The 12242-nt window shown below is 30.3% G+C and overlaps 4 protein-coding genes across 10 annotated transcripts; 2 read left to right on the top strand and 2 right to left on the bottom strand.

Annotated features, from left to right (window-relative positions):
• The first annotated feature begins 143 nt into the window (after positions 1–143).
• On the top strand, positions 144–951 carry LOC105662775 (acyl-CoA-binding domain-containing protein 6). The gene has a single exon (XM_012287803.2). The coding sequence runs from the start codon at positions 144–146 to the stop codon at positions 831–833; it is 690 nt and encodes a 229-aa protein (XP_012143193.1). The 3' UTR covers positions 834–951.
• LOC100880153 (rho GTPase-activating protein 44) lies at positions 952–8712 on the bottom strand. Of its 7 annotated transcripts, XM_076533012.1 has the most exons (12): positions 6964–7099; positions 6224–6671; positions 5864–6017; positions 5509–5794; positions 5183–5407; positions 4804–5101; positions 4475–4714; positions 3590–4356; positions 3349–3521; positions 3212–3272; positions 3042–3089; positions 2827–2957 (listed from the first exon to the last, which is right to left on the bottom strand). In XM_076533012.1, exons 2-10 carry the CDS (start codon positions 6274–6276, stop codon positions 3213–3215), a joined length of 2256 nt encoding a protein of 751 aa, XP_076389127.1. In that variant the 5' UTR covers positions 6277–6671; positions 6964–7099; the 3' UTR covers positions 2827–2957; positions 3042–3089; position 3212. The 7 variants fall into 7 exon arrangements, with proteins under 7 accessions (XP_012143200.1, XP_012143199.1, XP_076389125.1 ...); XM_012287810.2 differs by lacking the exons at positions 3212–3272; positions 6964–7099 and adding an exon at positions 7795–8712 and having other exon boundaries at positions 952–3089; positions 6224–6539; positions 6633–6671; XM_012287809.2 differs by lacking the exons at positions 3212–3272; positions 6964–7099 and adding an exon at positions 7778–8712 and having other exon boundaries at positions 952–3089; positions 6224–6539; positions 6633–6671.
• Positions 7309–10494, top strand: LOC100882149 (UNC93-like protein MFSD11). The gene is made up of 2 exons (XM_003704412.3): positions 7309–7581; positions 8709–10494. Exons 1-2 carry the CDS (start codon positions 7489–7491, stop codon positions 9975–9977), a joined length of 1362 nt encoding a protein of 453 aa, XP_003704460.1. The 5' UTR covers positions 7309–7488; the 3' UTR covers positions 9978–10494.
• On the bottom strand, positions 10359–12123 carry Cypl (peptidyl-prolyl cis-trans isomerase-like 1 Cypl). Its single transcript, XM_003704393.3, has 5 exons — positions 11666–12123; positions 11246–11379; positions 10921–11010; positions 10735–10842; positions 10359–10493 (listed from the first exon to the last, which is right to left on the bottom strand). The coding sequence occupies exons 1-5, from the start codon at positions 11734–11736 to the stop codon at positions 10378–10380; spliced, it is 519 nt and encodes a 172-aa protein (XP_003704441.1). The 5' UTR covers positions 11737–12123; the 3' UTR covers positions 10359–10377.
• Positions 12124–12242: the final 119 nt, after the last annotated feature.

Here is a 12242-nt window from a genome sequence, read left to right on the forward strand (position 1 = left end):
AATATGCAAGATTTTGCTGATAACATTCTAATGCCACATATTGAGGAACACAAAGATAATTAAAAAATATACATAAAGATATAATCTAATAATCAGAAATATTTGATAAATAAAATACATTAAATGTAGTAGAAAACATTAAAATGAATCTTGAGGACATATTTGATAAAGCAGCTCATCATTTACAATCATTAGCATCAGAATTAAATTCAACAGAACTTTTAAAATTTTATGCATTATATAAACAAGCAACAATTGGACCTTGTGATACTTCAAAACCTAATTGGTATCAAATAGAAGCTAGACAAAAATGGGAAGCATGGAAGAACCTTAATGATATGAGTCATGATACTGCTATGAATAGTTATATTCAAGAATTAACTAAGTTAGATCCTAATTGGGAAGAGAATATAAAATCTGAATCAAATAGTTGGGTTGCTGTTAGCTGTTTAATAAATACAGAAGAAGAAATTAATGATATAGATAAAACGTTTTTGGATTGGGTAAAAGAAGGGCATGAAGGAAAAGTACAAGAACTATTAGATAAGGAACCAAGACTTGTAAATTCGATGGATACAGAAGGTTTATTACCAATACATTGGGCGGCAGATAGGGGGCATCTGGGAATTATAGAACAATTAATTAAGAAAGGAGCAAATATAAATTCTCAAGATGAAGATGGGCAATCACCTTTGCATTATGCAGCTTCTTGTGGACATCTTGATGTTGTAAAATATTTGCTTTCTATAGGTGCCCAACTTATAGAAGATAATAACGGTATGACACCCAAAGACATCGCTGACGAACAGTTGAAAGACATATTCAAATATTAGTATGTGTAATCGTTTAATATTATACTATTGTATTTCTATTGTACTAGTTAAATTTATTAATGAAAATTAATAAATTGAAATAATGGTTTTCTTATGGAAATCATGTTTTATACAATAATTTTACTTTACAAATTTTTATTTATATACAAGAAAATCCTCTAACAGTTTTCATTACATTCACAGCCTAAGCATTCCTTAGGTAAATGCACAATTTATCAAAAAGTCATTCTTTTTTTAATCTTACATAACAATACGATGCTTATTGCAAAACATAAATAATATGTTTTTGTTTTTAACAACAATACGTAGAGAACAGTGTATTTTTATTACGAATATAATTTTAAATTAATGTAAAAACATACAAAATTTTTCACTTCCTTTTTAATAACAATTGCACATAAGTTATTCAAAAAATAAACGTATGAAATAATGTATAAATGTTCAGATAACTCAAGTAAACCATACTACATTAAAGGAAATCATAAGAAACTTTTTTTTAATTCTTTTTAAATAACTAACTCAGATGCTTGATGATATAAGTATTATTTAATGTATAATTAAAATTTTGTTAAACACAAACAAAAATAATGCAAACAATTTGCAATATTTTAAACTCTAAGAAAAAAAGTTGTGCTTTTCAAATACCTTATTATGTATCCCTCAGGGATTAGAAGTCTTACTATATAGATTAATAAACATTTTAGTTATAAAAATATATTTAGAATATAGCTGCATATGCAACAAACTATTTCAAAAATGTTGTATCCATTTATTAAATGGCATGATCTTAATGTTTGGAAACATACATATTAATATGTTACAGTAATAACAAGTCTTTTTTGTTTTATAATTAATTACATTTACTAAGATGCATAGGCGGAAAAATTTGTATCATCAAGCAATCAGTTACAAGCATCTATACATATAGGACGATTCGATTATTTCCCTTAAGTAATATAATTTATTAAAACTGCCCATTTATGTATCTGTACATTATAAAACCAAAACACAGATATTATTTTTCTGTACATAATTTTCAGCGTGTTTAATAATTCACTTTCAATATACTACTTACCATCTAATGTTATACGAAATTTTTTTTATCAAATTAAAAGAAATGACTGTAAGTATTTAAATATATAAAATTATAAAAAAAATTGAAAACTTTATTGTATTAAAATTGTTAATTTCTTTAATGACAAATTCAAATTTATTTGGATGGTAAGTAATATACTATAAAATCGCTTGATCTACTTTTGGTTATAGAGTGAACATTTATGTTGAATACTGACAATTATTTAACATAAATAAAACTTCGATTTGTTGTTCTTATACTTTTTCCTAAGTAATGTAATATATCAGCGTTTTCATATTTTTAATTCAATCAAGTTTTCTAAATTGTAATTTAAAGAACTGTGAAGAATTTGATATCGAAAAAAGGAATATATCCAGCTCAGGTTCTTTTAACATGAAAACAGCTGTTTATGGTATAAAGTTAAAAAATTCAGAATTTTTTAAGCTAAAATTCCAAAATAATTCCTTTGTTACTTTATACTTATTCTTAATTAAAAATTTCAGTTATTAAAAAATTTTCAAAAAATGAATCGAAATTTTGCTGGTCTAATATACCAGTTAAAACGAAGATACTGAACTTGAAACAACAGTCGTTTAACATTAAAATAAAAATGCTTACACTATCAAAAACTTTATACAGTAATTTCTTAAATTTCGTATTGTCTTGTAAGAAATATAGCTGTCATTATTAAAAACATTAGTGATTCTTTGAAAGTTCTCTTATAAATGTAATAATTACTTATCGTACGATCAGTCCTAAAGATTAGTACTTTCTTGCTCCGATTTAATTCGTGTTGTGGGTGGAGGCGGTGGCGGAGGTTGAGGCCGTGGAGGCCTCTGATGAAATCTTGGGGAAGCCGGAACTGGTTGTTGCGGTGATTTAAGAACTACTACCGTCTCAGTCTGTGTTTGTACATCGATAATGTTTCCTTCTGATCTGGTTCGCACGTGAGCTTTCGTTTGTTCTGGAGCATTCAACTTCGTAGGCTTCTCCGGTCGTTCACCATACAAGGACATAGACGAAGGTCGACTACCTACACTGGGGCTTCTCTGTAAGTTCGAAGCCGCGTTGCCATTGTTGTTCCCCGAGGTGCAGAATGCATTGCCATTTCCACGCACTTGTATTATACTGACCTGCTGTTTGTCCACTGAATATACATGAGCTCTTTCCAAAGTTAAAGGCTACAGAGGTTATTAAAAGGGGAAAATACATTAATATCTCTGAATAATTACTCTACATCTTTAACATTTTAAAACACAAGAAATCGTTAACAGATTTATCTTTCACTTCATTTATAGCTTACGTTATTGTATTTCAAAATGCAATATCCAGGCAGAGATATTTGTTGAATCCATTGGCAGTAACTACATTTATTTTAAAGAATTATCTTACATATAATACTGAAAATAAATATAACACCTCGAAACTCTTAATACTCACCCCTGTCTCAGCATCTAAGTTCTCGTTACTGTGGCGTGGTTGTTGCTTGATAAGACTTGAAGGCCGGATTAATCCAACCGGTCGTTCCGGTATGGCTGGCTTGCTACTTCTCTCCGGTGTACTTACACACATGGAATTACTGATATCTGGTTTTTTACGCAACTCCACGGTTTCTTTTAAAAAATACAAGAGTATATTAAATAGTTCATACTACATTAATACATTAATAAATAATATTTACCTGTATTATGTACTATATTGTTTATACTTCTTGGAGCGGCTACCGGTCTTCTTCTTTCCAAAGTAGAAGGGTGTGGTTTTTCTGCTGGGATTATTCTTAGTCCATGCGTAGAAGCTTCCGAATTCTCAAGTTCCGCAATGGATTTGTTACATGGTGCATTGTCTGTTTTTTCAGAAACATTTAAAATTTTTTCATGTTTTTCGATTTCTTGACTATTATTTTCCGTTTCTGTGTCCAGCGAATGTGGTTCATTTTGTATCTCATTAACATGTGTCAAACACGTATATGATGGAGAATCGATAGCAACATTTATTTCTGTACTCTGCTGCTTGTTTTCTGTTTCTGTACTCCCATCTTGTTTTTCTGTATTAGTTTCATGTTTGTTCGTCGATTCAGTACTAGCCACTTCATGTTTTTGAAGCTTACACGTTAAAGGTCTAGGTGGCTTATCAGGTGTAGGCGGTGGTTTATCGTCAGGTTTTTTATCATGTTTATCTGGTGTAGTGTTATTTGGTGGTGTTGGTGCTGGCTTATTTTTTCTACGGACTGCTGGCTTGGGACTACCTTGAGGAGGGCTTTCACCATGATCACTGAGACTACTGTTAGAAATGCAACGACGCATAGTTGTAGTTTGATTCTCTGAACCATTTATAATTCCAAGTTCTAAATCTCGGTCGAAATCAACTTCACCAGGAAAAAACCAATCTGCATATGTAATCAACTGATCAACTATAAGACTAGAATTATTAGCTGTGCTCATATTCATCCTGAAATAATAAATATAACTAGGATAATAGATATATAGATTATAAATAACAAACATATTTAGCTTGTATCAGTAAGTTCCCTCTATTTTAATTATCGTTTAAAAAAATAAATTCTTACACCATTGTATTTACATCCTCTTGCGGACTCCAAATTAAATTAGGTGCAATAACAATTGCAATATTTTGAGGCGACATTTTGTTTACATCTTGATTTTTAGTAAGTACAGCCAAAAATTTGATTAGGAACCTTAAATTTTCTAAATTTGCTGGTGGTAATTTATGCAGTACATCCCAAAGAGCTCTTAATCTTGCTTCATTATGTGTTATTTTTGCAGCTGCCATCCATTCAGAATATAATCTTTGAAGTAATATATTGGGAAAAATTTATATTTCTTCTTTACGTTATTAATAATATATGCTAGTAGAAAATATTGTTTCTGTACTTACTTGTAAGTTAAAAGAGGCTCAGGAAGTTCTCGTAAGTATGATTTTAGTGCACCAGCGATTACGTGTGGATCCTTATACTCCAGTGCAGTTGGGAGTGTAAGGCAACAAGCATCTAAACTTAATTTAATACGTCGCGATTTTGACGCAGCACCAGCTATTCTAAAAAGACCCTCTTCCTCCATACCTAATCTCAATAATGCAGATACACATAATTGAATAGGTAATGCTATTTTTCTGTTAGTTACTCTGAGATGTTCTTCAAGTGGATAACCATAAACTGGTTTCATTTGATTATCATCTGTAATTATAAAGTGAAATTACTTTCAACAGAAATTTCCAATACAATAAATGACTAAAATATTCATAGTCAAATACTTACTAATGTATCTTTCTAACCCAGGAATAAGATCTTCAAGACAATGCAGTGCACTTTCATGATAAGCTCTTTGAAGTTTTACATACTGAATGATAGTATTTGCTAATTCAGTTTCTCGTGACATGAGCTGAAACATTTCTGCAGCCAATTGATCTCTACATTGTTCAACTTTAGCTTCAGCTTCTTCCAATTCTTCTCTTAGATTATCTATTTTCGTTGCACCCGTGCCTTCAAAATAAGAATTCTACTTAGGGAACTCTACTTAAGAAACCTGTATCTAATTCTTGGAGTACATAAGCTAAAAATGTGAAAATGAAAATATTTATTACCAGCACTATGCTTGCTGGCTTGTTGATATCTTGTTCTCATGCTGTCCATGTCTAAGATTAACCTAGCTAAATTTTTCTTATGTTTTAATATATTTGGTACATCTGTATCTAAAATATGTTGAAGAGGTGTTGCAACGTATTGTTCAACTTTTGCTTCATGTTCAATTGTTTCAGTAGCTAAATGCATCTGTGCACGGCCACATTCCAAAAGTGTGAAACTCATGAGGCCATCTTCAGGGGCGTTTTCCAACATTGTTTGCCCTAATATATATTCTGGGCATTTTTTCTGGAAAATATATATTAAAAAATTGAAAATACATGACAGCTAAAAATGTTGTATGATTACTGATATTACCAATCGTTTTTCTTTAACCACAGAGTCTTGTGTTATAATTTGATTTGGTAGATTACCAAGTCTTTTGTTTAAACCGATGAGAGCTAGTCTAATTTGTTCTACATGTTTGTCCGCAGCTTGTAAATCATCCGTGAGAACTTCTGTCTTACCAGCTCTACAAAAATTACAATTGCACTCTTTATAATATTATTATTAAATATTAAAATATGAAATTAATTTTTTGACATATAGGTACATATTCTATGAGTGTTATTTATATATCACTTCCTTTTAAATTACTGTTGTTTTTAAAGCATTCACTTTAACAAAAGAATACTAATAGCTTATGCAAAAATTTAAATCAAAGTACAAAATAATTACCTAGAAAATGTTTGATCAGCGAGCTGTTTGACTCTAAAGAATTGTTTCTTCATGATTGATAAGCATTTAACTTGTATTATATAAATAAAATTATATTTTCATTTAATGAACTGTTCATATAATCACTTGTCACTGACTGATTTAATAATATTCATGAATATACATTTTTAATATAATCATACAGCACTAAAAATATACAAACGATAGAAAAAAAAGTTCTTCGTTTTATTCCAAATGCAGCAATTCGTCATAGTGGTTGTACAATGATCTCACACTCTGCTGAGAACGGATAGTACGTTGTGAATAGTATATTGTTCTGTAATGTCAATGAGTTTCCACTCTTAAAGAACGTTTCCAGACTCAATATTTAAGTTTGTAAACGTGTCTAAACTTCGTAAATAATAATTACGGGATTTTATGTTGTTATTAGCCATTGGTTATCGAACATCTGCAAGAAATTCAGTTTAGGCTATTACGTGACGCATTCTTTTTTATAACTTCAATTAGATAGCAATTTTCTATATTAAGTAATTGTTAGGCTTGCGTCGAAGTATATGATAACGGAACAATCACAACTTTTTACTGGCCGCAGTCGGCCATTTTCGTTTCCGAATATGATTTCACTTATATCGAGAAATCGTTTCAATAGCGGAAAATTCAAAATAATTACATTATTTTTTATAATATCGAGATAAAACTAGTATTGGTTAACGATATTAAGCAAATTAAAACTATGCTACCTAAACTATGTTTATTGCACTTGCAATGAATAAAATATCTTCAGAATGCTGATACATTTTTTTTATAAAACATTTTAGACTATATTCAGGGCGAAACGAGTGGTAATGCGTTCAAACGCCATCTTTCGGTTGAAAACAAATGAATAAACTAAATTAAACATTTTATATGCTTGATTTCTCTGCCTATGTGTGGAACAAAGTTACAAATAAAATCCTCTTTATACAGCCACAACTTGAATTTAGTATAAATCCTGTCGATGTATCGATAACAAATTTACTATCGCAACGTGTCATATCGTTGATATTTGAAACAACTTCAAATCATTTCATTCAAGTTATACTGATTGTTTTAAACTATAGGCGTCGACTGCTGTGGTTATTAGCCCACATACATACTATTGGCATATGCACGTTTAATTTGTTGCTTTACATGTACTGTGATGAATATTAGAACTTGACGTGTAAATAATTAATGACATTCTTTATTCTTTTGTTTTTCATTTAAAACATTTTAACTTGTTCATCATGACGTTAGATAGAAATTTTTTAAATGTAATAACATTGAGTTGGGGTTTCATGCTGGTGTTTACAGCATTTCAAACAATGGGCAATATTGAGGTGAGTACAAGAATTAATATAATTAATTAATATTTGTTTGATTTTCTTTAATATTCATTTGTTTCGCATGCAGTTTGATATACATGTATGTATGTATTATGTCTTAAATTTAGGTATTAACGCAATGACAGCTTTAACAATATGTCGCTTTTGTAAATTTATAATGACACCTATTTTATATGAAAAACATTCCTACCTTTTACGGATACGTACATAAAATATTTTCGTGATTATATAAATCACATATGGCAAAGTTTAAAGGATTAACGATTAACCCTGCACGCGCAACACCTGTCATTTTTTGTCTAAGCTTTTTGCAAGTTATTTATATAAAAAAAATGATTACACCCGCGCAATTATCTAATGAACCTTTTTAAATTTCATAATATAGTTTTCATTCACTTTTTCATATGATTAATGTATTAATTTTTCGATCTCCGAAATAAAGTTGAAAATGCGAAGAAAACGAATATTATTTGCTTAAAATGGGTAGCACGTACAGACTGGCTGCGCAACAAGTAATCTTGCAGTTCGCTCTGAACATAGGTACATAAAGTCCCTACTTCCTTCATTTTCCGAATTTAAATTCAAAATTTTTCGATACATCATTTACATTTATTTACACAGATTTTAAAAGATTTAAAAATACAAATTTTATATTTCATTATATACGTAGATTATTATGTATAAAATTTTAACTTTAATAATATTTGTTTTATAAAAATTAATTTATTAATATGCAAAACTGCGTTTATAATAGATTAACAAACGTATTTTTGAGTATGTTTTGTACATTCTGCACGTGTAAGCAATAGCGGGTTATCAGTATTAGATTTATTATAAGATATCCATTAACATCTATATCCTTATCTTGACAAATAAATAATAATTAAATGGTACAGTTTACTTATTATTACCCAGCTTATTTTCTCAGATAATCTTATCATGCAATAAAATTGATTTATGTATCACTTCCACTTTAATACATATATATACTTATCTTCATTCAGTATCAAAGATTTTTTTAATCCAGGGCATAATTTATATATAAGATTTTAGAATTGTTATTTGTTTTAATAGAATGTGCGTTAACGCGTTGTATCATATTAGGTTTATTTTCTGTACAGAAAACCGTGCTGGACAGTATTAAGAAGGAAACTCCAAATTTCACTGGTGAAGGCTATACTAGCTTATCAATAATCTATGCAGTCTTAGCCATTTGCAACTGGTTAGCGCCGTCGTACATCTCCATGACAGGGCCAAGAGCTGCTATAGTTACCGGTGCTTTCAGCTATGTCTTTTTCATAGCAATTTTCTTCTGGCCACAATATATTCTACTTTATTGCGCGTCAGCAGTCCTAGGTCTTGGAGCTGCTTTGATATGGACAGGACATGGGCAGTATTTAACAGAGAACAGTGACTCTGAAACAATGTCCAGAAATGCAGGAATATTTTGGGCCATATTTCAAACTTCGATGTTTACCGGCAATCTCTTAGTTTATTTTCTATTTATTGGATCTGAAATTAACGCTTCAACGAGAAAAATTGTATTTAGTGTTCTTACTGCGTTAGCAATTGTTGGTACATGCTTACTTGCCACCTTAAGAAAGTCATCGCGAGGACTTATTTTGGGTGAAATTGAGGGTGCAAATAGAGAACTTCAAATACCAGAACCGAGACGAGAGGAACCATTGTTAGCCGCTTGGAATGCATTGGCAGACGCATTTAAACTTTTCATTACTCCTAAAATGCTTTTATTATCTTTTACATTTGTGTATACTGGAATCGTGTTAACGTTTTATTCTGGGGTTTACTCACCGAGCATTGGATTTACTGAAGCAATTGGTGATTTGCGTGTTAGCTTAGTTGGTCTATCTGGTATTTTCGTCGGAATTGGCGAAGTGATCGGCGGAGCTCTGTTTGGTATCTTTGCATCTAAGGTATCTCGTGTTTGCGGCGTATGGACAGTCGTGCTTACGGGATTTTGTGTACATTTGTTTGCCTTCCTTACCATTTTTCTGAATCTGCCAAATGACTGCCCCTTCGGTGATACTACTGACGTAGGGTTTATTAATCCTTCACCGATTTTAGCCATGGCCGGAAGTCTTGCTTTAGGCTTTGGAGATGCTTGTTATAATACGCAAGTGTACTCGTTATTAGGAACACTTTATGCACAAAACAATGCATCAGCATTTGCATTATTTAAATTTTGCCAATCACTTGCAGCTGCAGTGAGCTTTGCTTACAGTAATGTCATCGGTCTTTATATACAACTTCTTATATTAGTGATAAGTATCATTGTTGGTACTATTACATTTTGTTTTGTTGAACGTATTGCGAGAATAGAAAATGATAATACACCGTCCGAAGCTAATTCAACATTTGTTACACAATAAGTAATAGATTCGTATATTTAGAAAACAATGATGGAAATATAAATAATGCTCAAGAAACTATTGTATTCCTTATTGAAAAGGATTATTACTTTTAGTTAATAAGCGAATAATTAATTTTATACTGAATCTGTATATTTTATACTGTATATATATATCGACATAATTGGATAATTCCATTGTTATAGTATTATTAAGAAGAAAATAGCATGTTTGCCAAATTACTTGGATAATTTTTAAATGAAGACTTTTAAAATAATTTTTACTGAAAAATTATTTAATAAGTTTTTGTTAATTTGTTTAGAAAGTTCGTATCGCGTCAAAAGAAATAATTAAACATATCATTATTCATATCATACAATATCAGCATAATAAGAACGGTAATTAAAAATTTATTTATTTATTACGCATTTCTTATGGATCCTTTAACAATTTTTATATCATCCACAGGTCTATCATTCTTATCAGTCTCGACTAGACCAATTCTTTTGACTATTGCCATGCCGGAGTGAATTCTACCTGTTAACGAAAAAACTCTAATGAAAATTTCGTTTATACCGGTAAAACTCCCAAGGTGAAATACATTAATAATATGTTGGTAACAAGCTATTTTCGTTTTAAATGACAAAAACAAATCTGTTTTGGATGTACGATCTATGCGATCCTCGAAAACGATAGAAACATATCTTTATATAGGGCGAAATTAAAAATCCTTTTAATTAACATTATTTCATACGGTAAGATCCTAAACTACACATACCAAAAATTGTATGTTTTCCATCGAGCCACTGCGTGGGCGCTAATGTAATGAAAAACTGTGATCCATTCGTGTCTGGTCCAGAATTAGCCATAGATACTACTCCAGCACCTAAATTTAAGATATTAAGTTTAAAAAATGAAGAGTTATTAAATATATTAGCATACTCAAGCACTGAAAAATATGAACCTGTATGCTTTAGATCATCATGTATTTCATCATCAAAGCATTCCCCATAGATAGATACACCACCTTTTCCTGTTCCTGTGGGATCCCCACCTAGAGCAGTAGCAATAATAATGTTTAATGCAAAATAAATATTAAATCAATAAGACCTCTTGATATCTTGCATAAACAGTATCTTGTAATCTATAAATAAAATAGTCAAAACGATTTTTTTCTATGAACAATGATAAATATTAAACAAAGAAATATATAATATATGGGCACATGTGCAATTAATATAAGAAATATAATTATAAGGACATGATATACTACAACAATAATGCAATACCTTGTATCATAAAATCTCTTATTACTCTATGAAACTTAGTCCCATTGTAATATCCACGTCGTGTAAGTTCTGCAAAATTTCTGCATGTAATTGGAACATGTTTCCAATATAGCTCAATGACAATTTCTCCCATTCTGAAATTTTAATAAAATATTATTAATAAAATTTTAATCTTTCTTTTTATTATTAATTATTTACCAACATATATTTAAACTTCAGAGGCAGAATGTATTAAATCCACTTCTTTTAACAAAAGTCATTTTACACATTTTTCATATTAAATTCATATTCTTCTTAACAATGTAAAAATATCTTCTTATAATAGGTCTTCTTTTAGAAGATAAAGGATATACATTAATACATTCTGACTCTGCAGACCAGATACATATCTTTTAAATACAATTCTTTTTATATACGTACGTAGTTTCAAATACAACAAATGGTGGCTGCCAATGTTTATCAGGAATTCCAGATATATTTGCAAGGGCCATGATATATTGTAAGAATGATTTCTTTGAACTTTTTGTACTTTATTTTGTAGTGCAATCCAATGGGAATGCTCTCACCTCTAACCTTCAATTCACTACTTCAATATAAGCATGTACGTATTGGTTCTAAATTCGTTTCTAATTCTCATATGTACAATTTATTACGAATGTTTATAATAATCACAATTAATAAAAAATGTTTAATAGAATTTACGAAAATAATTCATACAACATTAATTTGTATGAATTAACTTTGTAAACACGATAACTCATGTTTTCAATTCCGAAGCAACAATAGCGGCAGAATGAAGTGTTCGTTCATTCTGCGCATGTGGTTGTGAACAATGTGCACGCGCCTTTACAACGGTCCTAACGACGACCGTGCACATGCAGTGGTCAAGATAAAAAGCTCTTACGTATTTGAATGCATATCAACAGAAAGATTTTCTCTTTGTTTTTTCGTGATGTTGATACCAAATTCAGATTTTGAATTCCAAAATGATAAGAAA

Source organism: Megachile rotundata, chromosome 6 (genome assembly GCF_050947335.1).
Source record: "Megachile rotundata isolate GNS110a chromosome 6, iyMegRotu1, whole genome shotgun sequence".
Classification (NCBI taxonomy): domain Eukaryota; kingdom Metazoa; phylum Arthropoda; class Insecta; order Hymenoptera; family Megachilidae; genus Megachile; species Megachile rotundata.